This window comes from Mauremys mutica, chromosome 1 (genome assembly GCF_020497125.1).
Source record: "Mauremys mutica isolate MM-2020 ecotype Southern chromosome 1, ASM2049712v1, whole genome shotgun sequence".
NCBI lineage: Eukaryota > Metazoa > Chordata > Testudines > Geoemydidae > Mauremys > Mauremys mutica.
The window spans coordinates 241,501,585-241,528,508 of record NC_059072.1 but is presented as its reverse complement, the minus strand read 5'-3'; the positions used below and the strand labels follow the sequence as shown (position 1 = coordinate 241,528,508).

The 26,924-nt window shown below is 38.9% G+C and overlaps 1 protein-coding gene across 1 annotated transcript in view; it reads left to right on the top strand.

Moving 5' to 3' along the window:
- JADE3 (jade family PHD finger 3) overlaps positions 1 to 26,615 on the top strand; it is an 81,214-nt gene extending 54,599 nt beyond the window's left edge. The window contains exons 4-11 of the mRNA XM_045004757.1: positions 7,340 to 7,497; positions 11,983 to 12,173; positions 13,303 to 13,514; positions 17,379 to 17,546; positions 18,689 to 18,805; positions 20,085 to 20,558; positions 21,992 to 22,109; positions 23,162 to 26,615. Of these exons, the coding sequence (XP_044860692.1) occupies positions 7,340 to 7,497; positions 11,983 to 12,173; positions 13,303 to 13,514; positions 17,379 to 17,546; positions 18,689 to 18,805; positions 20,085 to 20,558; positions 21,992 to 22,109; positions 23,162 to 24,060 (2,337 nt within the window). The 3' untranslated portion in view covers positions 24,061 to 26,615. The remainder of the gene's footprint in view (positions 1 to 7,339; positions 7,498 to 11,982; positions 12,174 to 13,302; positions 13,515 to 17,378; positions 17,547 to 18,688; positions 18,806 to 20,084; positions 20,559 to 21,991; positions 22,110 to 23,161) is intronic.
- The last annotated feature ends 309 nt before the right edge of the window (positions 26,616 to 26,924 follow it).

The following is a 26,924-nucleotide window of genomic DNA, read 5'->3' as shown; positions in this document are numbered from 1 at the left end:
TGCTGCAGGCAGGAGGTGCGCAGCCTTCCCCCTCCATCCCCGTGCCTCCAGCCCACAGCAATCAGCTGTTTCGTGGCATTCAGGAGGCTCTGGAGAGGAGAGGAGTAGGGACCTGGTGTGCTCTGGGGGGGGGGGGGTGGAGCAAGGGCAGGAAGAGGTGGGGCAGGAGTGGGGCCTTGAGGGAAGGGGTGGAATGGGGGTGGGCCTGGGGCAGAGCTGTGGGTTAAGCACCCCCTGGCACTTTGGAAAGAACAAAAAGAGAAGCAGCTGGACGATCCGCCTTCATTCACCTTTGCAGACAGGATGAAAGGCCTTTCAGTCTTGGCCAGAGAATCTCATCGTGGATCACTTCCTATATCCTTACATGCTATGACCCAACAAAGGTCCTCCTGCCCTAACGGTGCATTCTACCAGGGCTCAAGCATCTTCGGCTGCGTTCGTAGCTCAAGTTCCTATCCAGGACATCTGTAGAGCAGCAACGTGGTAGTCAGTCCATACCTTGGCATCTCATTATGCCATCACCCAGCATGCTAGACACGATGTGGGTTTTGGCCAAGCAGTATTACAATCAGCATGCCAATGAACTCTGAACCCTCCACCGCTGCAACTGTTTGGGAGTCACCTACATTGAAATGGACATGAACAAGCACTCAAATTAAAAATGGTTAGTAAACTTCCATAACTATTCTTCGAGATGTGTTGCGCATGTCCATTCCAACTCCCCTCCCTGCCACCAGCCCATCTGTCGGAGTTAGGATATGGATATTGAGTAGCCAATTAGAATTCAGCATGTGCTTAACCTAAGAAATAAGGAGAACATCCTTTTATTTGTAAGTACTCCTTTTCCATATAGCTTTCAGTAACTATATGAAATTGGCTTTTTAAAGTGTTACATGGGAACACTGGATTTGTTTGTAAGACATACCTGAATATTTATTTATATTAGAAATAATTATGTCCTGCAAATGTATACTGGGAAATAATAAACATTCCCAACTTCCTGTCTTACTGACAAGTTTCATCTTCAGGATTCTGGATTGTCATATAATCATTTAAAGTCTCTGCTTTGTATCAGGACCATATTGAAATTACTTTGACTCACATGCAGCTACTGTACTATCTTCAGATTAGCTTGCATCTTAAATGTGCATAGAGGTTACATATGCAAGTGACTTTTTGAGGTCTGTTTTTCTATAGACTTCATATTTTAGGATCTAAAGTGATTTTTGGTAAACTTGCAGTCCCTTGGGATGACTCAGGTTTGATGGTTATATTTTCTGTTTTAGAGAGGAAGTGAAGGCAGTGATCTCTAAGAGTATGTCTACATTACCCGCCGGATTGGCGGGTAGCGATAGATCAATCGGGGATCAATGTATCGCGTCTCATCTAGATGTGATACATCAATCTCCGAATGTGCTCCCCGTCGACTCTGGAACTCCACCAGGGCGAGAGACGGAAGTGGAGTTGATGGGGGAGCCACGGCCGTTGATCCCGTGCCGCGAGGACATGAAGTAAGTCAATCTAAGATACGTCGACTTCAGCTATGCTATTCTCGTAGCTGAAGTTGCGTATCTTAGATCGATGTCGCCGACAACCCCCCACCCCACCCCCCAGTGTAGACCAGGCCTAAGAGTGCAGATAGAACACAATCCCTTGGAATCACTACTGCTCCAAAGATCTGGTCAACGAGGGGGAATTTTAAGACTGCTCCAAAATATATACAACTATAAGGAAAGCTAGATTTCCAGACACTGTTCCCTTTTGAAAGAGGTCCATTCTTTGCCAAATCTGTTTGGCATAGTGACACTATTGAAGACACATGCTGAAAATAATGTAACTGAATTAATAACTTAATAATATTGAATTAATTCTCCTACTTGCACCAGGTCTTGTAGTAGCAAAGAATTGTAAGGTGACTAATATTCGATACATGTTTTTGTTCTGAGTGAGAGCTTTTAACTGTTTGAAGAGGCTGCTTGGTCAAAGGTGAAAAACCAGGTTTGTGGCTGATGGACAGAACTATAGATGGCTTTGTAACAATGGCAAGACCTCTGAAAGAAAAGCTAAGTTACAGCATTTCTGTAACTATGAAAGAAAACTATGTGTACCAATGAAACTTTGGTCAGGTGTTGGGTTCCTTATGATTTAGAGTGGGGTAGTCAATTATTTTTTGTCAAGGTCCAGATTTCTTGGTCAATGTATAGTCAAGGTCCAGACTCCAGAGAAAATAACAATAATGATAAATAAAAAGACTTTAGGGTCTGTTCAAAAGCATCTGGTGGTGTGGAATAGGTGTGCCTATTGACTACCCCTGCTTTAGAGCCCCTATATGCCTAATAATTATATCTGATTGATTGGCCACTAGTGATACCTCTACTGTAAATCCTATTTTAGTGTCTGAAGCAGAGTACTTGGTACTTAATATTGCTGAGCACAGACCGTGTGGTTGGTACTGTGCAACAAAGAAAAAAAAATAGTCCAGGTCCCAAGGGACTTCTGTTCTAAAAATATAGATGACACAACTCTAATATATAATGGATGATGAGAAGATGAACTCACCTTAAAGCTGTGCTGTGAGAATAGTGACTTCTCTAATAACGCTTTCACTGCTAGTACTAGTAATCACTCTGTTTGTTTGAATGAAGTCTTCTGTGGTTTTAGTTTCAGCCAGTACTTACAAGTGGTAGTGTGTAAAGCACTGCCTCAAATAACATTAGATAGTGTCTTCTCAAATAATTAAGCCGGTAACTGCTGTTCTTAAATATATTGTTGAGTTTTTCCAGGACTCTTCAGAAGTGTGCCATGTTAGTATTTCTTATACATTTTTCCCCCCAGTCCTCTTCCACGGTAAAGATGGAAATCATGTGGGTTTGAATTGGTATAAAACACTTTCAATTTTATTTATTATATTACACAGCTTAGAAAAATTGGGTGTTTCAACAGATTTCAGTTTCGCTGCAGTGTTCTCACTCCAGTATAGGGAAACTTCAGAGCTAGTTGTTGTTGCCAGTATGCTTCTAATCAACAATGATATAGCTAGGGCAAACTTTAACAACATGTCTGGGGCCAGTGATTTAATTGGTTATAAATTACTTCTCCAAAGTTTGACTTTAAAGTTAGTATTTAGCTTCTAAAGGTTTGGTTACTTGAGGAATCTTACAACAGAAGACTTCTGTAAACTGAGTGCTCTAATATAAGGACATTAGGTGGTGGAGATTCTGGAGTCTGTCATAGTTCATCTGTTTTTGTTACACTTCTGTTTAATGTGCGCTCCTCCTTCTATGTATAAAATCAACTGGTGTGGTATTATAAGCTGCCATTTCTGCCCCAGATTACTGGCAGCCTATCTTAATAAGACAGACATGATTGTGTTCATTTTAAAATAATTAACACAAACATGTTTGTATACTAATGAAACTGTCTGCCTGATTGATTTAAAATGGAGTTTTAATAACCAGACCCAATTTATACATATTTAAAGTTTAAAGTTTGCTAGATCACTCTTTTTCCAGTAGGCCCATGGTTAGAAATGCTCAGATTCTTTTTACAATGAGTTTGCAAAAAAGCATGTTTAGCTGTACCGTCCTACACAGCTTCAAAATCTGTTTCACACTGAGGGTGCAGGCCAATAAAATTCTGAAGAGGATTCTAAACCAATCTTAAAATGGCTAATACCATCAGATTGAAGAGGATAAAAGGAGCTGTGAAACTGAAACCTCTAATTTCTGTCTTTATCTGACATTATCTCAATGGTACCAAGAGTTCCACCAATCCATCAGAGATAACTTTCCCTTCTTTTGATTTTTGCCATTAGATCACTTTTGGCTTACAGGGTTTTTTTGTTTTGTTGAGCATGATCAGCCATGACGTCCACCTGAGGCCAGTTTATTTGAAACAAGCCATGGTAACTGCTTTTGCTCATTGTATAAATACATTTGTAGTTTACCAGTGCATTTATTAACTTCTAGCTAATTCACACTGTAAAGGTGCCCTTCACTTAAATCACTCTGCTAAATTGTGTGTACCTACCTTTTTGAAGAGACAAACTAGGGGAGGCAGTCTCTGGAGGTTATTTCGTTAAAACAACATGTGTTTAGTTTTAAGAAACTTAAGTCCTTTTTTAAACCATATCAGTGCAAAAAGAACTTAGTGTGATTACTCAGTGTTTGTGATTTTTTTTTTTTTTTTTTTTAGAAAGCGCGTATTGCATTATACGGCTTGTACTGAATGATGCTGAACAGGATTGTGTGGTTGCTGTCGTAAGACGCATAGAATCCTGAATGTAGTATTGAGCATTGTAAAGTCTTTAGTTTAACTTTAATCCTTAAGATACTGTCTAGTTTCAGTGTCTTATACACTGACGACAGACCAGTGTCTGGAGGGGGTTGGGTAGGTTGGGGAGGCTGAGGTAGGAGAAGAGTGTCTGTGGCCACCAAGGCAGAGGTGAGTAGGGACTCTTGCCTAGGGTTCTGAGTGACCCACTTCACCACCCCTGAGGGGGATGATTACCTACACTCTGCCTCCCCTAGTTGCTGCTAATTGACCACTCCTTCAGTCTGGAGCAAGCAGCAGGGAGATAGAGGGAAATGGGTATAAAGTAGGGCTGTTGATTAATTGCAGTTAACTCTCTCAATTACCGTAACTCAAAAAAAATGTAATTGCCATTTAAAAAATTAGCCAACCCCCCCAAGATGGATAAGTAAAAATGGAAATTTTTTATAACCCATTCATTAGCCAACCCTATAATTCAGGGGTCAGCAAACTTTGGCTCCCAGGCCATCAGGATAAGCCGTTGGGGGGCCGAGATGGTTTGTTTAACTCGATCATCCGCAGGCACAGAGGTTAACCTAAGTAAACAAAGTGTCCCGGCGCACCAGCTGCTTACCCTGAGGGGCCGGGACACCAACTGGTGGGGAGTCGGGGAGTAACCCCTGTGACCACACTCTCTCCCCATCCCATCCCTTCCCACCTTGCCAGGGGAGGATGTCTCTGACCTGGCTGGAACTGCTCCGGCAGGCTGGGCGGCGCGACCACAGCATGTTCCAGTGGGCTGGGCCCGGTGGCATGGCCGCAGCGTGCTCCAGCGGCATGGCCACAGCCTGCTCTGGGGGGTGGGGCTGAGCGGCACAGCTGCAGCCTGCCAGCCCTGGAGCTGCAGCTGCTTCGGAAGCTTGGGGGAGAGTAGCGTGGCCAAAAGCAGAGAGATTCTGGCCTCGCCTCTTCCCTTCTTGCTATGCTGCCTCTCCTTGCCCCCTCTCAGGGGCTGTGTCCCACCTCTCCCTCTCTATACCGGTTCATAAGCCGACCCCCTTCTCTGGTGCTTCCCTTTTTTATTAAAAATTCTGCTTATGAATGAGTATATACAGTAATCGCAGTTCATTGCAGTTTAAATCGCACTGTTAACCAACAGAATACCAATTGAAATGCATTAAATATTTTGGATGTTTTTCTACATTTTCATATTTATTGTATTCTGTGTTGTAATTGAAATCAAAGTGTATGTTGTTTTTTATTATAAATTGCACTGTAAAAATGATAAAAGAAATGTATTTTTCAATTCACCTCATACAAGTACTGTGGAGCAGTCTTTGTCATGAAAGTGCAACTTACAAATGTAGATTTTTTTTGTTACATAACTGCACTCAAAAACAAAACAACGTAAAACTTCAGAGCCTACAAGTCCACTCAGTCCTACTTCTTGTTCAGCCAGTCACTAAGACAAACAAGTTTGTTTATGTGTACAGGACATAATGCGGCCCTCACTTTCTGGTGACATTGTAAATAAGAAGAGAAGAGGCATTTGCATGGCACTTTTGTAGCCAGCATTGCAAGGTATTTACGTGCTAGATATGCTAAACATTCATATGCCCCTTCATGCTTTGTCCACCATTCCAGAGGACATGTTTCCATGCTGATGACGCTGGTTAAAAAAATAACGCATTAATTAAATTTGTGCCTGAACTCCTTGGGGGAGAATTGTATATCCCCCTGCTCTGTTTTACCTGCATTCTGCCATATATTTCATGTTATAGCAGTCTCGGACGATGATGACCGAGAACACTTTCACTGCAGATTTGGCAAAAACACAAAGAAGGTACCAATGTGAGATTTCTAAAGATAGTTACAGCATTCGACCCAACATTTAAGAATCTTAAGTGCCTTCCAAAATCAGAGAGGGACGAGGTGTGGAGCATGCTTTCAGAAGCCTTAAAAAAGGAACACTCTGATGTGGAAACCACAGAACCCGAACAACCAAAAAAGAAAATTAACCTTCTGCTGGAGGCATCTGACTCAGATAATGAAAATGAACATGCATCGGTCAACACTGCTTTGTACTGTTATCGAGCAGAAACCGTTATCAGCATGGACACACATCCTCTGGAATGGCGGTTGAAACATGAAGGGACATATGAATCTTTAGCACATCTAGCACGTAAATATCTTGCGACACTGGCTGCAACAGTGCCATGAGAATGCCTGTTCTCACTTTCAGGTGACATTGTAAACAAGAAGTGGGCAGCATTATCTCCTGAAAATTTAAACAAACTTGTTGGTCTGAGCAATTGGCTGAACAAGAAGTATGACTGAGTGGACTTGTAGACTCTAAAATGTTAGTTTTATTTTTGAATGCAGCTTTTTCGTACATAATTCTACATTTGTAAGTTCAACTTTCATGATAAAGACATTGCACTGCAGTACTTGTATTAAGTGAATTGAAAAATAGTATTTCTTTTGGTTTTTTTACTGTTTAAATACTAGTAATCAAAATTAAATATAAAGTGAGCACTGTACACTTTGTATTCGGTGTTGTAATTGAAATCAATATATTTTAAAATGTAGAAAACATGCACAAATATTTAAATAAATGGTATTCTATTATTGTTTAACAGTGTGATTAATTATGCTATTAATCATGATTTTTTTTAATCGTTTGACAGCCCTAGTATAAAGCCCACAGTGGTTTTCTGTGAAGAAATGGGACTAATGTCTCAAAGGAGATGGACTAGCAATGTGAGGCTCCCAGTCTGGTGAGGGTGGGATCTCCTGGTGCTCAATGGGATTGGGGAGGCCTCAGGAGGCAGAAAGGCTCTTGTGTGAGGGGAGGAGGAGTAGGGAAGGACACATAGCTTCTGCTGCGAGACAGTGAACAAGGGGTGTGTGGGGCAGTGGGTTGAAATATTACAATTTAGAAAGACTTTTTAAAGAATATTTGACAAGTAATTGACCACATTAAATGTGTTAACAGGTTGGTTATTGTGTTAGGGGAAGGGAGAATGATTAAGACTCCATTTAATACATCTGCCTTCTCTCAAATAGGATATCTGGGTTTTCTTTGCAGGTGTTCCGGAAGGACCTCATTAGTGCCATGAAACTCCCAGACTCTCACCATGTTAACCCTGATGAATATTACCTCTTTGCGGACACATGGAAACAAGAATGGGAAAAGGGTGTTCAGGTCCCAGCCAGTCCCGACACGATTCCACAGCCTTCTCTCAGGTAATTAGTCTTAAACACTGAATGTGCTTGGTACTGGACAAAACATAAAATGAGTCTGTCTCAAGGATTTACGATCTAATTGCAGCTAATGCTTGCTTGCTTGTTTAGTATACTTTAACCTGTTGTACAACTGCCTCCCAAGTCCAAAAATCTTTTAAAATTAAAATATTACGTATTTGGAGACAACGTCAGTGGTACTTGGGGCTGGGAGGCAGATCTGAACTGAAGGCAGAAAGCAAACATGCACTACTCATAACTAGGATCAAACTGAAAAACAAAAAGAAAAATGCTTTCTTTGAGCATTTGGTGCACTGCATAAAATGGTCATCTAACTTCTTGTGACCAATCAAATACAATTCCAAACAGTATTCTGTTGCATCGGTTATATTACATAAATCTACCCATAAAAACAGGACAACATAAATTGTAATAATGCAGCAAACACTTAATCCATCTCAGACGGGATCTAGTTTCCAGCAGTGACTGATATCTGTCAAAGCTTCAGAGGACGGTAAGAACATCCTAGAATCATTTTGGGGGGGCATGAGCATCCTTCCTAGCCATCTCCAGTAACCTGTTTCTGCCCTGACATAAGCGGCTGAGAACTTTCACTGTAAAATAAATATATTACAGTCAAAATGTGTGTATATCTATAGATATAGATGGAAATGCTATTCATTCTCCTAAACTCTCTACCACCTCATTTTCCTTCTATTTTCCAATCTAATGCTCTTGATCCTGCAATTAGTTTTGCATTGGTGGCCCTCTGTGCAGTAGCAGAGCCTCTTTGACTTTGGGGCTTAAATAATTACAGTCTTCAGTAATAAGTTGTGAGCCCCTCCAAGAAGACCTCTAACCACTTTCCCTTTTTGAAATGTGATGACTGACACTTTGGGGATCACCCAGACCAGTAAGGGATTCTGTCACCACCTGCCCTGTAACCTGGGGTCTTTTATGCAGTATCTCTGGTTCAGATCTCTGACACCAGTAGCCAACCCACAAGCAGAAAGTCTCACCCTGCTCTCTCAGCCTAGTTATCCTTGCAAGGTGATACCAACAGCCCTTGCAGTTTCAAGTCTCCCCAAATCCATTCTCTTTGAGTTTTTAAGTACCAGACAATCAGACTGGTCCCCTCTGGTTTGTCACCTCCGAAGGCATGAAACTAGACCCCCGCCCAGATTTGAGCTTTCTTTGGCATACACACTCTGTGTAGTTTGCACAACAGAGACCTACTTGAGGTATAAATAAACCAACAGTTTATTTAATAGAAAAAACACCCATTCAAAGATAAAATAGTAAGGGAAAGTGAACATAAAGATGCAACCTCAGGCTTTACTCTTCCCTTTTAGATAAAACAATACAAGTTACTTATCACCGTCTAACAGCTTTCCAGTGTACCCCCAGCTATAGGGGGAGATCCAGCATTCATGGACAGCCTCCCACTTAGACTATCCAGTTTCTGGATAAAAACTCTCAGTCCCAAGCCTGCTTTTAAAAGGCTTTTATTTTATTTTTTTCCCTCTCTCTTTGATCACAGTGACTTCATGGTTCAGGTTAAGATTTTGTCTGGTTATTTTTAGGAAAAGTCATGGGCAGTAAACAAGAATTCATGGAAGCCGCAGCCCCCCGACCCAGGGAGGTGGACAGCTGGAGTCCTGAAGTCACAGAGGTCACAAATAATCACGGAATCTGTGACCTCTGTGACAACTCGTAGCCTTATGTATGGTTATTCAGGGTGGGGGAACCCGCTCTTGACTTGGTATCCTGGGGGTGGGATGTCTCAGTATTTTCTCATGAAGTCTAATGGTACATCATTTGTCTTTTCCTGGGCTGGACAGTGGACTGGTTACATGAAACAGGATTCAAGTAAACACTGGCTTGGGAGGGGCCCTCCCTGCTTGACTGCTCACTGCCCTGCTGTGAAGTGTAGCTGAAGTTGTAGTACAGTTTGAACACAGTTTTGGTATATATAAATACATAGATTCATAACCATAGTTTATATACATATCTCATAATGACCATCACATTCAGAACATTACAAGCTTTCATAAGATCTTACTCAGTATACTTTTGTAGTACAGTAATACAGTATGCAATCAGTTGGTTCAACTGCTCATTCCAACTGGAATGTAATATTTGAGATGGAGATATGCAAATAAAAGTGAATTTTGACATAGTTCAAATTTTTCAACACTTTAAGAACCAATAGGTGAGATTTTCAAAAAAGCCTAAGTAATTTCAGAGCACAAGTTCCACTGAAGTCTCAAGTCACTTAAGCACTTTCAAAAATCCTACTTTTAGGTGCCTAAATTTAGGTTTTTGACCATAATTTCATTTTAATGCAGCACGGTTGAGTGTCCTAATTCTGTTTTGTTTTTAACTCTTTAGCTGAATATAATCTCTTTACTGAAGTACTATGAAAATCAGTTAATTCAGAATCCATCAGTAAGAAACATTTCTTGTTCTGTATTATGTATGGTCTTTACTATTTAGTTAAATTTAATCCATCTGTCTGCTCAGTTCCTCAGGCTGAGTAGAGTTGTTGCACTTCTGTGTAGTTTAGTTTCTTGTCAGCCTTCTCTTTCTTACCACCTACCCTCACCTCAAGATAGCTGCTGCGAAGATTAGGAAAGGGTAAACTCTTCTGACCTTAAACAAACACTGTTGTTTATGGTGTGGTTTGTGCTTTTTTAAATTAACCAGGGATGGATGAAAAATATCGATGCTAGGTCCACACTAGAAAAGATTTGCCAGTATAGTTGTGCTGGCAAACCCTCCTAGTGTAGGCATGGTCTATACTACCAGAAAAATGCTTTTACTAGTATAGTTTATACTTGCTCCTGTGCTAAACAAGTGCTTTTGACAACATAGTTTATCTTGGTATAACTGTATTTAGCTAGGGCTTTTGCGAGTACAGAAATGTAAAAAACAAAACAAAAATAACCCCCACTCCTAACTGGAGCTACTATACCATAGCAGTTTCTAGAAAAAGGAGGAGGGGGGAAAGAAACAGCACAGTGAGGAGGAGAAGCAACAGAAAGGAAAAGGGGGAGGAAGACAGGGCAGGAAAACAGTACTTGTGCAAACACTGGTAACTCACGTTGCCCAATAAGAATTGTCGGTCATCAGAGTTCAGAGAAATAACCCAAATATCTATTTTGATAATTTGCTAGACTACCACATAAATGTACTCTCCTCCTTTCACAAAAATGTTCTTCTTTTGGCTTGCCTAAGTCTACCAAGCACAATGCATTTCACATATGGAAGTATTCTGTTCAGTTTCCCACTGCAGCCCTTTCATGTGTAGACCCTCTTGCATTAAATACAGAGAGAAACTGACTCTGTGTCTAAGATTAGTTTTTCCTTTCCCATAAGGCACTTTACAGTGGCACAATGGGCTTCATTACTGAAGCATCTGGTGGGACTAAAGGACCCATAGGTCAACATTCTCCCTCGCTACCTGGTTTATTTTAGCTATGTTCTTTCTCCTTCAGTGTCCACTTGGCAACAGAATTCTTCTTACATACCCAAAATAATACTATAAGCATTGGCTTTTATAAGGTGTCGTTTGCAAAAATATAAATAGGAACTATTTATCTAAAATGTGGAGCATGCATCTGTTTTCTCCCCCTTCCATTGCCAAACAAAATTCTATTGAAAGACCAATCAGTCTAATTGTCATGAAGACTTAATATTACAGTTTAGAAGAAGGCTTGAACAAAGGAGAAGTACATAAAATTTCAATAATGTATTCTACAATTTCATAAACAATTCCAAAATGGTCCAGTTGAAGGCATATGTTTGTCAAATTTCAAAATTTAATTAAAAATTAAAATTAATTTTGATTTCAAATTAAGACCATATTAAAAAAAATTGGAGATATACCAATCTCCTAGAACTGGAAAGGACCTCGAAAGGTTATCGAGTCCAGCCCCCTGCCTTCACTAGCAGGACCAAGTACTGATTTTTGCCCCAGATCCCTAAGTGGCCTCCTCAAGGATTGAACTCACAACCCTGGGTTTAGCAGGCCAATGCTCAAATCAGTGAGCTATCCCAGTGTATTTTATATAATTTATATAAATATATACAGTATTATATAATTTAGAAAACTATTCCACATACAGAATGAATCTTGCTCTTTTTTTTTTTTCTTCAATAACTTTTCATGTATGGAAGCGACATTTACAAAGTAGTCTTGAAACATGAGTTGTCTGGTCAATACGGTACGATCTAAAGACTTTCTGATAACCAATCCTCTAGTTCATGAGGGCTCAGTAGGAACCAAAACTCCACTTGTTAGCTACTGACCTTAACAGAGTTCCAGAACAGACTTTTTCATTGCAAAACAACCACCCTGGTGCTCTTGTCAGTCATTGAGCCATTGGATGTCAATGGAAACAGAGGGCATTTTGCACCTGATACCAGACACTTAACATCTTGCAGAATTATAGCTAACCATGCCATTTCTCTTAATTTTACATTTAGGGTTGTAGCAGAAAAGGTGAAGGAAGTACTGTATACGCGACCTAGGAAGTACATCCATTGTTCCAGCCAAGAGCCTACAGAACCTGGTTACATCAATATTCTAGAACTGGCAGAATCTGTGTGTCGCTATGACTTGGATGACATGGATATCTTTTGGCTTCAAGAATTAAATGAGGAACTTGCAGAAATGGGTAACTTTACAATACAGTTTAATTATTAAAAATGTTGTTGGGAATTCAGTAAATGGTCTTGGGTATTTGTAGAGATGAGTTTAGAAGAAAAATGTTAGGGAAAAATAACTTTAGAATTCTGTCAAGAAAGCGTTTACAGAAGTCATTTGCTACATTAGCTTAATTTGAAAGATTTACAAATTGTGGCTAAGAACTTTTTTCTTCATATCCTTCATGATTACATGCAGCTTTTGCAGACTCAAAACAAATATCAAGTGGGTTAGAAACCATTTTTTAAGTCCCTAAAACTTGAAATTCCCCTTGTGTATAAGAAAAAAGCTTGTATTTTCATTCCTTATAAATATGCACAGTATCTCTACAAAATGTGTACTTGTAGTTTGACTTTGAGGAAGACACAGTCTCTGCTTCCTGGAGCTTGCGTTCTAAATACAAAACAGGATGTTGTGACAATGTGATCTTAGCATGGCAGAGCCTTTTAAAACAGGCTTCTCTTACAGTGGATTTACATTAATCTGAGTGGACCAAGTGTGTTTGTTGTTTAAGGAAGAATGTGAATGAAGACAGGGTGATATGGACAAAACCCAGATTTGTACATAACTGCTTGATAGTGTATTCATTTACCATTTTATTAAAAATGAATTTTTCCCTGCCATCATGCTAATCACTCTGGCAGTATACTAGATGTGTTGGTTTTGGAATATTTTGTGAGATTTTATAGCAAGATATAAATTTTCTTTGATAGAAAATTACTCTTGGGAGCAAATGACTTTTTTTGAAAAGTACATTGTACCACATGGCATTGTTGCGGTTTCTCTTCCACATGTTGCTCTATTTGCTTAAGTTGTGGTCTTAAAGAAAAGTTACTGTAGTTTAGCTTTTTCTCCAAGATTTGGTTTATTATTTTGTTATAGTTTTGAAGTTAGCCAGTGAACTTTATTAAACCAAATGTAACTAGTGGAGAATAAACATTTTGTAAATAAACATTTTGTGTCAGGATTTACATAAAGATGAAAAAGTGGGCTCTGTTTCCTTTATTAGTTGATCGAAGTGTATTTCTCTTTTGTGTTTTCCTGTGTCCTATCTTTACTCATAGATTGTATATGCATTCTAATCCCTTCCCCTCTTGCAGGATGTGGGCCCCTTGATGAGAACACAATGGAGAAGACAGTAGAAGTCCTGGAACGGCAATGTCATGAGAATATGAACCATGCTATTGAAACTGAGGAAGGGCTGGGCATAGAATATGATGAAAATGTGATCTGTGACGTGTGCCGGTCCCCTGACAGTGAAGATGGGAATGATATGGTGTTTTGTGACAAGTGTAATGTTTGTGTCCATCAGGTTTGTGTTAGAGATGTTGAAATTGTTTGTTTCTGGGTGTGTAATTTGAACGAGCTTTAAATAGCCATTTGGAGGGCTTTTAAGATCTTCTAGGCATGGAGACTGCTACTGCTTGAAGGTCGACTTTTGTATTCCTACAAATAGACTTGATTATGCTGTCTAGCACAATGAATATCGAAGTGATGTGGTCTGAGGACAGGGGGAATGCAGGTCTAATCCCAGCTCTGGCAAGCACTTCTCTGTGGCCCAGCGCAAATTCTTTTCCCCATCTTTAAAATGGGGATGATAGTTTCCAACGTCAGAGGTATATTGTAAGGATGAATTAGTATTTTAAGGTGCTTTGAAGGTAGAAAGATGCTAAGAACTATAGAGCCTTCGTTAAGGAACTGACTGGGGTTTTCCATCCTTGTTTGGCCAGGTAATTGGGGCCAGAACCTGACTGCCTAAAGCTGGGCATCTAAGCCAAATTTAGGCACCTAAAGTAAGTGGACTGATTTTTTCAAAAGTGTTAGCAAGCTTGTTCCAGGTGCCTGTCAGCCAGGGATATTTCTTATTATGACATTGCAAACATTAATTTGATCTTGAAACTGGATGAGTTCAGTGGGGCACCACATAAATACAGGGATTCCTACTCGTAGAACAGACTGCAGGGTTCTGATTTCTACAGAGTCCTTCTTTGGAAAAGATGATGCTGTAAATTTTTTTGAAATTAGACTAAGACTTTTCATATTTTGTGACAATTATAACTGAACACTCAGTGAACATAACTTACATAGGCCTCTTAAAATCATTCATTGTTGTGCTGGACATTAGTGTTAGCGGGATTAGCCTAGTAACCATTATCAAGTTTTTTCCCCAGTGTTTTTTTTATTTTTTTTGTGGTGGTTTTTTTTTGTACCTCTAACTTAGCAAAGCTCTGAGTGAATGCATTGACTTTGTTAGTCACCACATTCACAGACTCCAGTGGTGTAATATAGCATCTTTTGTAGTTTACCCGTCTAGATAGCACAAAGAAAAATGTAACAGAGAGTTTCTTTAGTTTATTGCATTAACAAAAAAACCTAAAGTCACTTTTCAAAAAGTCAGTTTTTCTTACCCCAGGTCTACACTACACACTTACATTGGTATAACTGCATCACACAGGGCGATGCAGTTATATCAACCTAACTCCCAGTGTAGACAGTGCTATATCTACAGCAAATATAGCTATCACCTCTCAGGGAGGTGGCTTAACAATGCCGATGGGAGATGCTCTCCCATTGGTGTAGTAGCGTCTTCACTAAAGCACTTCAGCTGTGCCAATGCAGCTTTAAGTATAGACCTTCACTTAGTTTAGGCTTCCCAGAGTAGGAAATGAAGCCATTAATTAGAAAATGCTGAATCAACGGAATTTGAAATTGGACTTAAGCTACTAAAGCTGTTGTAAACTGAGTCGTAGTAGCAGTAAAAATCTAAGTGTGAACTTAACATAAGAATGGCCATACTGGGTCAGACCAAAGGTCCATCTAGCCCAGTATCCTGTCTTCTGACAGTGGCCAATGCCAGGTGCCCCAGAGGGAATGAACAGAACAGGTAATCATCATTCCCAGCTTCTGGCAAATAGAGGCTAGGGACACCATCCCGGACTATCCTGGCTAATAGCCATTGATGGACCTGTAGGAACTTACCTAGTTCTTTTCTGAATCCTGTTACAAACTTGGCCTTCACAGCATCCTCTGGCAAAGAGTTCCACAGGTTGACTGTGCGTTGTGGGAAGCATTGCTTCCTTTTGTTTGTTTTAAACCTGCCTATTAATTTCATTGGGTGACCCCTACTTTTTGTGTTATAAGGAGTAAATAACACTTCCTTATTTACTTTTTCCACACCAGTCATGATTTTACAGACCTCTCTCATGTCCCCTCCCTTAGTTGTCTCTTTTCCAAGATGAACAGTCCCAGTCTTATTAATCTCTCCTCATATGAAAGCTGTTCCATTCCCCTAATTTTTGTTGCCTCGTTCTGTACCTTTTCCTATTCCAACTTAAAATATCACATAAAATGAAAAGCTGACTTGCTAAATCATTTCTTAGGCAAGAGCTCCCTCTATTGAGTTTTTTTTTAAAAGTACTGTTACATTTTTTGACCTTGCCACTCAGATTTTTTTTTTTAAATGTTTACAGTGTTGAGAGATTAGTTTGACTTTGGTGCTTATAAGTATTCTGACAGATTCAAAAGAATTTTGTCTTCCTCATTTTGCTGCTCTTTGTATTCTTATGCTTAATTTTGATACTGAAATCTTGCAGTCAAAAAGCCAGCATGAGAATATGCATTTTTTCAGAACAATAAGGATAGACTTTCTCATAAGGGAATATTTTAAAAATCTGGATTTTTATCTAACGGGAAAATGTCTACTACAACTTTAATAGGCCAGATTGGAAAATTCACTTTCCGTAGCCACTGTATCTCAGCATCCTTGCAGGTATTATTTTGTTACTGTATGTTCTATCTAATGCCTAAGTGTATGTGTGATATTCCTGAGATGAGCTGAGTTGCTGTGTGAACTTAGAATTTTCAGATGTTTCTGTGATTATAATTTCAGATGTCAACATGTGTATTGCATTAGTCTAGAAACACTAACTCTGTGAAGTCTATTGAGTGCCTTGAGGCACTAGAATCCTTAGGGTTGGTTGACATTTGGGGGAATTACATTAAAAAAAAATCTATCAGTAGTGTTGCGGGCCCTAGTGTAGACAGGCTTCTGGTTCTTTAAGCTCTGTGTCCTCTAGTGCTCCTCAGAGCATCTCTAATAAATTGAGTTTTAAAACCGTGGCTGCAGCTTGGCCCATCTAAAAGTAGGGCTTTCGACATTGCTAACCCTAAAGCAGACATGGTAGAAAACTTCTGACAAACATCTATTAATAAACAGGACCTTAGAGTAGCCACGTGGAATCAGACATTTGTGGAAACTAGTAGTTTGAGACTTTCAGCACATATATATATTAAAAATGAGTATCAGGATATCTATTTCCATTTCTCAAATTTTGCAAAGCATGCATTCCTCAGAGCCGGAAATGGTGGACACAGAGAAGATTCTAAGATGTTTCCACAATTTTTGCTACACTCTGTAATACTTTACAAATTCTAAGCTTCCATTTAGGGAAAAAAAGCTATTTCAGTTGGCAGGATACAACCAACATAGTTATGCACTGTTGTTGTAATCCAACCTGACACAAAACAATCTCCAGCCAAACAGCTGTAACAAAGGTGTGAAGATGGGAGGGAACCCTCAGTGACCTTCAAAACATATACCTGGAACCATTGTAAATGGTATTATTAATCACAGGAAATTGCTATTTTTTCCATATAATTTTTTTAAAATTAATTTCGATTAAATATCCAGAGCTACCATTGTAGAAAGACAAATGCAAAAGTAAGCATCCTTCAGCACCATGTTTTACATGTTGTGTATATTTTAACATAAATTTTACAAAGAAAAGGGAAAATAATTTGTTGTAGAAACCATAACTTTTGCATCCCCTGACTTTGTTTTAACTGTAATCGTAACTTTTTATGGAGAGATTATCAAAGATACAAAGGACAGTTAGTGCCTACCTTTTATTGGCTTTCAATGGTAGTTGGGTACCCAACTGCTCTCTCTGCCTCTGAAAGCCACCCACCCCATTACATTTAACATTTAATTTGTATCCATTCTGATTGGTGTGGTTTTTTTATAAGGAGGTACTAATTACATCCAAGAGAAAGTGGTGTTGTGTTTGGATAAGATTTGTAGAGTGTAATTTTTTAAAAATATGATAGTCATTGATGTAAGCCTCTGATATTGTCTCACCTATACGCTGAAGCAGAGAGAATTTTCCTTTGTCCCAAGGCATGTTATGGAATCTTAAAGGTTCCCGAAGGCAGCTGGCTGTGTCGCACTTGTGTTCTGGGAATACATCCTCAGTGTCTCCTGTGTCCAAAGAGAGGAGGTGCCATGAAAGCTACTAGGACAGGGACCAAGTGGGCACATGTGAGCTGTGCCCTCTGGATTCCAGAGGTAAAACTAATTTATGTACCTTTTGTACACATTCTTTTTCTCATCATTATCCTTACCGCTTACTGTGCCTCATCTTAATGTTGAGTTAAGGGGATAATATAGTATTAAGTTATGTTATTCTGATGAGGTTTGCATGATTTATAAAAATTGGACTGTCCAAGTCATGTACAGCTAAGAATAGCATTCTTTTCCTTTCTTTTATTGTAGTAAGCACTTTTTGCTATGTTACAAGCATCTGAGTGACTTACATGGAAGCATTACTATTGCAAGCCATTAGTTTGTGAGGTGCCACTACAATTTATAGACAACTACTTATTTCGTTTTCCTTCCCTTTTACTTACACGCTTGACTTATTTCCTGATAAAATAGCACGTGCATCCTCAGTGTAATTAATAGATACAGAGCAACAGTTTTCGTTGAGTGATTTGAATTTCTCTGTTCTCTGTTTAATATCTTTAACAGTTGCTGTGTACTTTACCTGGTTTCACAAAGTTGCATACTGACATAGTGATTGTTCTGAAATGAGAACATCATTGAAATTAATGCAGTATGTGCAAAGTGTATGTTCAGATCAGTGGACAGTAATTTTTAAATTCCTGTTAATGTAATTTTCTGAGAATTTCTGTATTATCTTGGTTAAAAAGAATTTAATCACTGCTAAAGTAGCCTTACAAATTCAGCCAGAGTGTAACAATGTTTTATCTTTCAAAGTATCCTAAATCTCTTAATGAAAGAGAAAATTAGAGCATTTATAAAATGGGCTATATAGTCAGAAATATATGTAAGGAGATGGATTATAAATCAGGAATTTCAGTAATATGAAGGAATATAGATTTACATAATTGTAATGTGATGGGAATGACCCCAAAATTGTGGTGCTGGATGGATCGAGATTAATATTGAACCATAGGCTAAGCTCTGTGTGCATTCCTACCTGCTGGACTCTGCAGGGTCCTAAGCTCTAAACTCCTTCAAGTCCCCGCTTTCTATCACTGCTTTTCACGTTTCTTTGCCAGTTTACCAGATGCTGTAGCAATGTAGTTTGATTTTACTGGAGGTATTTATTTTCTTACTAATGTACTAAAAGGTAGAACTTTTTTTTAAATTGTCCTGATAAATGCTTCCTGCACTATTGTTTGCAGGTTAGCATTGCTTGCCCAGAAAGGATGGAACCAATCACAAAAGTGTCTCACATTCCGCCAAGTCGATGGGCTTTAGTCTGTAGCTTATGCAAACTTAAAACTGGTGCTTGCATTCAGGTATGTACCAGTTCTGCAATGACTTCTATCTGTCTGAGCATGAAAAATAGAATTTGGATTTAAATAGCATTTTTCACATTCCTAATGCTCCATAATGGCAGTGACTGTTTGCAAACATGGCAGCTGCCATGCTCTTAGCAACAGCTCATTAAACAGTCTTGGACATTAGGAAACTTTTGAGCTAGAGCAGAGACTTTCAAAGTGTGTGTGAGGGGGAGTGATGAGATTATCAGGGGGTGGGAGCATGTGGACCTGACTGGGCTGAGATCAGCAGGGGGCTCTGTCTGGCAGAGGAAGGGGACAGGGCTCTGTGCAGGCTTTCTCAGCTACTGGGACCAGTCTCCTTGTCCATCTTGCTCTTTCACTGCTGCTGCAGCAGCCACCAACCGGCAGTTACCCTTCTCTGCCAAGGAGGCTGGCAGGGGACCAGAAGGGTGTCCCTGGGGAGTACTGCCCCTCCTGAGCCCATTGAAGGGCTCACAGGGTCAGGAGGGGGCTGGGTCAGTACTCACCAGATGCAATCTTCCACTCCCTGGCTGACCCTAGCCCTTCAGTGTGGCCCTGTTCAATTCCTTTGTGTGGGGAGGAGCAAGAAAGGCACCTCCTGCCTTTGGTCTCCTGGGTACCAGGCACACCCTCCTGCCCTATCTCTTAGAAAGAGGGGGCTGTGCATGGACCTGAATCTCCAAAGTGGGCTCAGGGGGGGAAAAAAGGGAACTCCTGAGCTAGTGCCCTGGTCAAGACAAAGAACTGCCTTTGAATAAAGCTATGGGATATTTAACTACCAAGTGGACAATTGCCAGAGATGGACAGAAGTGTCTTCAATTTAACATCTTACTGACAGAAGAAGAAAAGTTCTAAACTTACATTCCTTTTGAAAGAGGATGTAATTATAGGTTCTGTGAAATCAGAGGCGGAAAATACTGGAACTGTTAGCCAGATTAACCTAGTTCCGCTCAGATTTGGTTTTGTCATCTACTCAGAACTAAGATGTACTAAATATTTATGTTTGAATTTCCCTACTTAAGATTAAATTGCAGTTTCTATTATAACACACATTTATTATTTATGGGATTTTAATGTGGAAGAATTGACTTGCTTTGGGATGAAACTTAACATTCAGTTTCTCAGCTGAGGAGTACCTAAGACTCACTAATTTTTTTAAGTATAACATGGAAAAGTGTATTTAAAGGGGTGGGTTTTATGTAATTAAAGTATTCCTTGGTCCTTTTTCTCCTTTCATTGCTACTATTGGCTGACTCTAGTGTTTCACTCATAGTGCTCTGTGAAAAGCTGCATCACTGCCTTTCATGTCACCTGTGCCTTTGAGCATAGCCTAGAGATGAAGGCCATTTTGGACGATGGGGATGAGGTCAAGTTCAAGTCGTACTGCCTAAAGCATAGCAAAAACAAGCAGAATTCGGTGCCTGACGTTGATGAGAACCCCAAGAGCATGGCAGACCAGAAGCAAACAGAGAGTGAGAAAACTAGTTTGCGTGCTCAGAAACTGAGAGAGCTGGAGGAGGAGTTCTACTCATTAGTTAAAGTGGAAGACGTTGCAGCAGAACTGGGCCTTCCTAAAATTGCTGTGGACTTCATTTATAATTACTGGAAATTAAAGCGGAAAAGTAACCTTAACAAACCATTGTTTCCTCCCAAGGAGGATGAAGAAAACGCCTTGGTGCAGCCAAAAGAAGACAGCATTCATACCCGCATGAGGATGTTCATGCACTTGAGACAGGATCTAGAAAGGGTAAGAGTGGGTGGTAAAGATTTTTTGACTACATACCTATAGGTGAGCGAGGTTCTTGCCTTAAATGCTATGCTTAAAATTTCCCGTAATGCTTTTTTCAACTTTATTCTGATGAAATCAAAAGTATATTACGTCCAGCTCTGTCTGAAAAGTCCCTTGACATCAGAGTCTGAGAACTAATGTGTAAACTTCCATCAGAAACAACTGTGGTGTTGATTTCAGCACAAGTTTACAATTTTATTTTATTTTTACAGGAAAACTCTTCACAATGAATTTTTTGAATGTGGTGACATTTTGAAATGTCTGAAATGAGAACTAAATTTTCTGAACTTATTGACAGTTTTTGTGGAATATTTCAACTTTTTGTCTCATTTTCGGATTAAGACAAATGTTGGAATTTCTTATAGGACAAATTCTGATTTTTTTTTTAACAGGTCTAATTGTGTGCCATGGGGAACACTCAGCAAATAGGCTGTCTGTGTTCCACAAAATTTTTGACACTTTATCAAGAGATTTAGCACCTGGTTCTGCTACCATTATACTGAGTGGAAATATTGCTATTAATGTAAATGAGTGAGTGAAAGCAGAGGGTTCTAACCCCTGAAATAGTTTTAACCCTCCCCCCCCAAAAAAACGATTAAAGTGATTATCCAAAAGGACCGATTCCGAAAAGCCTTTCAAAATTGGCAAAATTGTGTGGGAACTGAGAGCATCATTTTAAAGGTGACCTGTAAGTCACTGTGTCAAATTTCAGCAATATGAGAGCTAAGTGGCCTAATAGCCTGACTGACTCGGGGGTCATCCTTAACTTGAATCTTAAGTAAGATTCATGGAATCCCCATGTCAGTATGGTTCCTAGCATGGTAAGTGTGCTGTTAAGAAAAACAAACTATTGTATGTTTTTGTACAATGTATTACTTTATAAAATTGCAGTAGCTTCAAAAAAAAACAACCAATATGGCTGTATTAAAAAAAAAAAAAAAAAAAGAGTACTGATCAGCCTTCCCGCAGGCTGATCCCACACAAGTGCTGTACCAGCTGGAGTAATGTACCAGAGTAGCAGCTGGTGATCCGAATGGACTATGTGGTGTGGGATTTAAGAGAGAAAAATGTGAGTTCTAAAATCTGCTTGATGGCTCTTCATATAACCTGCTTATTTGTTCACTTGTTGCTAATATAGATGGGAATTTGACCAACTGATTTACAGATTGCTTTTAGCATCTTCTTTAATTATTTTTTTTAAATCCTTGTAATTAAAAATACTTGGCTTATAGTTGCATATGATTCTATAAAATTCACCATGGAGCTTTTCTGTTATAGGGCTTTATGTGTGTGAAGATGCTTTGTTCAAGAATTGAAATGTTAATGTAATATTCTTGACCACTTTTTTAAAAAAGAGAAAATTCTAAAATCTCTGGGTGTTTTTACTGTAGGTAAGGAATCTCTGCTACATGGTGAGCAGAAGAGAGAAACTGAAATTGTCCCACAGTAAAGTACACGAACAAGTCTTCAATTTGCAAGTCCAGCTCATTAATCAGGAAATTGCTGCAGGTAATCTATACATACAAAATAACAATAATTGTATCTGCTAAAGATTCTGACTCTGGGTATGTCTGGCCCATGTCACTGTTGGTATTTTAAACACTGTAAACCTGTGTTTTTAATGAGTTTTTCTGAGTATGCACTCTCCTTGCCAGCTTTCTTAATTAGCAGCACATGCACAGCATTTTCATCTTCTCCAGAGTCATACTTTGGTATTCCACCTATCCTAGATATTTATGGGGTGCAATATACAGATGAGATACCAATCACTGTAGCATCTAGGCACCACAGCTGTATTACTGGTATCTGCATCAGGTAGGTTGTGGGATTCTCTCTTTGGGTTACTGTTCTATACTCCCATTTTCCCCACAGTGGCTATATATTGCACACTTTTATTGGTCTCTCCCCAGTTGAAGGAGAATTGCTAACTTGTTAATTTCCTTCAGACAGAGATGGGGAGAATGATTGACAAATTCACACTATTCTCATGTCTCCTTTCATATGTCATGAATGTTTCAAACAAGTTTCTCAGTTTGAGATTTGTCATTTTTGTCAACCCCACATAATGTTTTATTAAGTTAAAAGTGGATAGTAGCTGCCCTGGAATGCTAATGTTCCAAAAACAACTTTGTGCCTTATTTTTCTAGTGAATGTCATGAAACAATGATTGAAGCTTCTGGAATGAGGAAGACTATGTACTCTATGATTATTTTAAACTGAATACAGGAGCTGTGTATTTATATAATACAGTCTGTAGTATATTGGGTGAAAAACGTTTTAAAGAATACATAGCTTCAAACTATAAATTTGAAGAAAAAATTGTCCTTACAGAATAGAAATATTAAAATGCTTATATAAATTCTGTTTGGTGCTTTGGAACAATTTAATTTTTAGTTAATGGCTTCTCCTTAACATCCTAAATGCATCTCAGTAGTAATTGTTAGACTAATTGAAAATGCCCCTTAATGTGTGCGTGCTTTTTATAGGTAGGAATACTATTAACTAAGTTTAATGAAAGTCTTACCACCTTTTAAATACATCTTTTCTGTTTTCTCTCTCAGGCCATTCTCTGACAAGTGCACTAGAGAACACACTGTTCTACCCACCTCCCAGAATCACCTTGAAATTAAAAATGCCCAAGTCAGCGCTGGGTGACTGCAAAAATAACTCACTGAAAACTGGCAACAGACCCCTGTCTCCAGACAACACCACAGTTTACAACAAAAGGAATGTGCAGATGTCAAAGGAGTCATTTGAAATTAAAGCAAAATCATACTCTAGGTATCAGCATGACAACCGAAGTAATGGGTTATTGGTAGGGATTGGCAAGACTAGGAATGAAACAAAAGTTTCTGGACCTGCACAGTCACCAGAGTTTCATCGTGGGCAGTCATCTGGTAAACCATTAGCACTTCAAGCTGCATTGCATGGGCAGTCTTCCATTGGGAATGGAAAAATGCAGCAAGAGAACTCAAGACTTACAAAATCCAATGGTTTAATGGGCAGGGCTGGAGATGTAACTCAGAGAGACAGGTCCAGCCAGACACCATATGAACAAGAATCTGTGCTCACTGCTCATTTGGCTAGTCAAAGCAATTTTAGAAAATCTACAATAGAACATTTTAGCAGGTCCTTTAAAGAGGCTACCAACAGTTTGGTGAGGACCACAGAAGATCTGAGGTGCTGTGAAAAGCCAACAAGGAGGCTTTCTACAAAAGAACGTTTGTGGAGTAAACAGACTCTTGAATTCCAGACAGGAGGCGCTCCATACCAGGATAATGATGGGTATTGCCCTGATTTGGAGCTAAGTGACTCTGAAGCGGAAAGTGATGAGAATAAAGAACAAGTCAGATTAAGGAGAAGCAGCTCAGAGAGAGAAAGCCAAAGTAAGGACTTTGGTAGAGATTGTCACAATAGAAACAAAAAAAATATTATTTCTCACAGTTCAGTACAAAGGTGATTATAAACCCCTAAGGGGTAACTCAGCCTTTACATAATCCAGTGTATCGGTGCAAACCTAGGCATCAGAGGGTTTCAGAAAACAGTGCAGGACCTACATTAGGAAGAAATGCAGTGAAAAAGAAGAGAGAGTAGTTTTCAGTAGTGAATTGGCCTGCGATTTTAAAGGGATAGTCAAGGTTGTGTAGAAATCAATATGATTTATTACAGGTTAACATCTGGGAGAGTATGGAGCTGTTAATCTTTGCATAACTCCAGGAGCTGCTTCCTTTTTACCTGCCTTTTGTGTAAGGCATTGTTAAAAATGTCAATTTTGTGCTGCTGGACCAGGTATTAAAGGAATCCTTGCATTGCTCTGTAACATGCTGTAAAAGATTAATGCAGACACTAAAACTGCATTCCTGTTGCACCTGCAATATGACCCTGATCAGCAAAAACTTAAGCATGTGCTTAAAACTTTAAGCGCATGACTAGTTCCATTGACTCCAGTGGGAGTACTCACACACTTTAAATTTAAAGCACGTGTTTAAGTTCTCTGTCGGATTGTGGTCTAAGTGACTACTAAATGGGGATCCTGTTCTGCAGAAAGGTTAGAACTCCAGTGATGCTTGTAAACCCTCTCTGCAGGGTAGAAGCAAGTATCACAAATGCTGCTGAACTCACTGACCTCTAGATGTGCCCCCATACTTTGCTCCGGCTAAAGGTTGTGTTTCTCTTGACAGTAATTCACTTTATTTTGTAAATATTCAACTTCTAGTACTTCAGTTTTTTTATCTTTGTACATAGTTGCTTGTTGTGGGATGCACTTGTAAATATTTTACCCAGCTAACAAGTAAAGATGACTAAATTTGTGGATAGTGTTTACAAAAGTAGATGTACTACTTCAAAGAAAAATGCTATTTGACACTTAAATTTTAGGCAATCACCGAGGATGCTAGGTTCCTCTTGAAACTTGAGATTTCACATCTGGAGGCATTTATACCTGGTATGTTAAAAAAAATAAGCTTGAACTAAAAATCATTTTGTCTGACCTTTTTTATATAGGCTAAAATTTCCAAGCCTAGGTGACTAAATAGGGGTTTAGGAGCTTAACTTTAGGAACATAGGTTTGAAAAAATTTAGCCAGTCATCATTTGAAGCACATTTTTATTGCTAGATAAATCTGGAAGCATATGTAAGACGTATGACTACATTAAGCTGCTTAGCCACCTCTAATTAGTTTCTATTTCCCAAACTAAGTGCTTTGCACAAGTTTTAAAAGTTGCAAATGCTAATATGCTAGCTTTCACCCAACCTCAGAAAAAAGTCCCATTTTATTCTTTACTTCACATGGTTTCTTTTGTTTGAATAAAAAAAAACCCTTATTTTCATAAGTTCTGTTAACCAAGAGTAATTCTGTTGTGTCTGATGAAACGACATTTCAGTCATAAATGGACAACACCCACTGTCCCATATCAAGGACTGAAATGGAGCATAGGTATTGCAGAGGGTCTTGCTTTATAGTTTTCTTTGCTTGTGGTGAATTTCATCCAAAAGGAAAACATTAAACTCCCAATATAAAGATGTTTAGCAGAATACAAATGACAGCTTGATTTTCTTCAACGCCTTAATTTATTTTATTGCTCTTAGTTTGGGAAAGTACAACAAAATAATTTAGATGATTAAACTTTGAAATATTCCTCACAATAGTTACTGGTCAGGGGCTAGAGAACACTTCAGTGGTGAAATACAAAATAAACCTTGCAGTTCTGTGCTCTTTGTTTCATGAATCCTTAATTTTCTTTCACTTCCTGATTTTCTGTATATTTGTGTAATTTGTCTTTCTAGAGATGTATTTTCAAATTTTCTTTTGGTGTAAATATGCAGTAGCATTTTTAGGTTTCCATATATTTTATTTTAATGGGAAGTACTTTTTGTTCCTAAGCAATGGGTCATTCAGAATGAGTAAACAAATATCCACTCATTTGTATTCTAGCTCTGATTCTTAGTTCTCCTTCAATATTTATTATTCATTCTTTTTCTGGCCATAAAATTATGTGGAGCTTATCTTGGCAGAGCAGTCATGTTTCAGGCCCAGCTGCATATGAAAAAGATGAGGGGAGGGAAATGGTGCTTCAGCAAAAATCCAAATTATTGCTTCATTGGGGATGTAACTCTTTCCAGTGTGGGCAATAGGTTTGCTCATGATTTTAATAGATACATGAAGGAGCCTTTGGTTATGTAGTTCTTAAATATAGTCCCCAAAGTGTACTTGCTAGTTTTTATTGTGTGTTCGGTGGCTAACTGTTTGAAGTATTACCTCTTAACCTTATTTGTTAATTTTGTTTTTTGCATTTTGTTTTTTTATATATATATACACACAGGCGCGCACACAATTTTCCAAGATGGAATCAGTCTTTTACAGATGTCCCCTTTTTACAAGTACTTTTTCATTAAATTATGAAACTGCTAACAGTATTTTCATTTGTTGTGATTTATTCAGGGATTTATCCTTTGTGTGGTAGGTTGCTAAACCAATCAATTTAACAAAAGTGATTCCACACCTGTCACGTGCAAATTAATAATTTTGCATACTCAGAAGCATTTTTAACAAGTTGGCGCTTTAGCAAAACTTTCCCGCACAACATCCTGAAAAAGAAACTCCGGAGATGGTGATTGGACAGGATACTTTGAATACTGACCTCATCCAGGCTTATCTGGAAAACAGTTAACTTTTTTGTTTTTTATTACTGGCCATCAAGGTAAACATACAGGCAGCTTACCACACAAGCCTTACTTTAACACTTGTGTTCCTCCTTCACTGTAGAAAGTGACCTACATTTTTGCTTGGCTGGGTACAACTAAATATGGAGAAAAAATATAAAT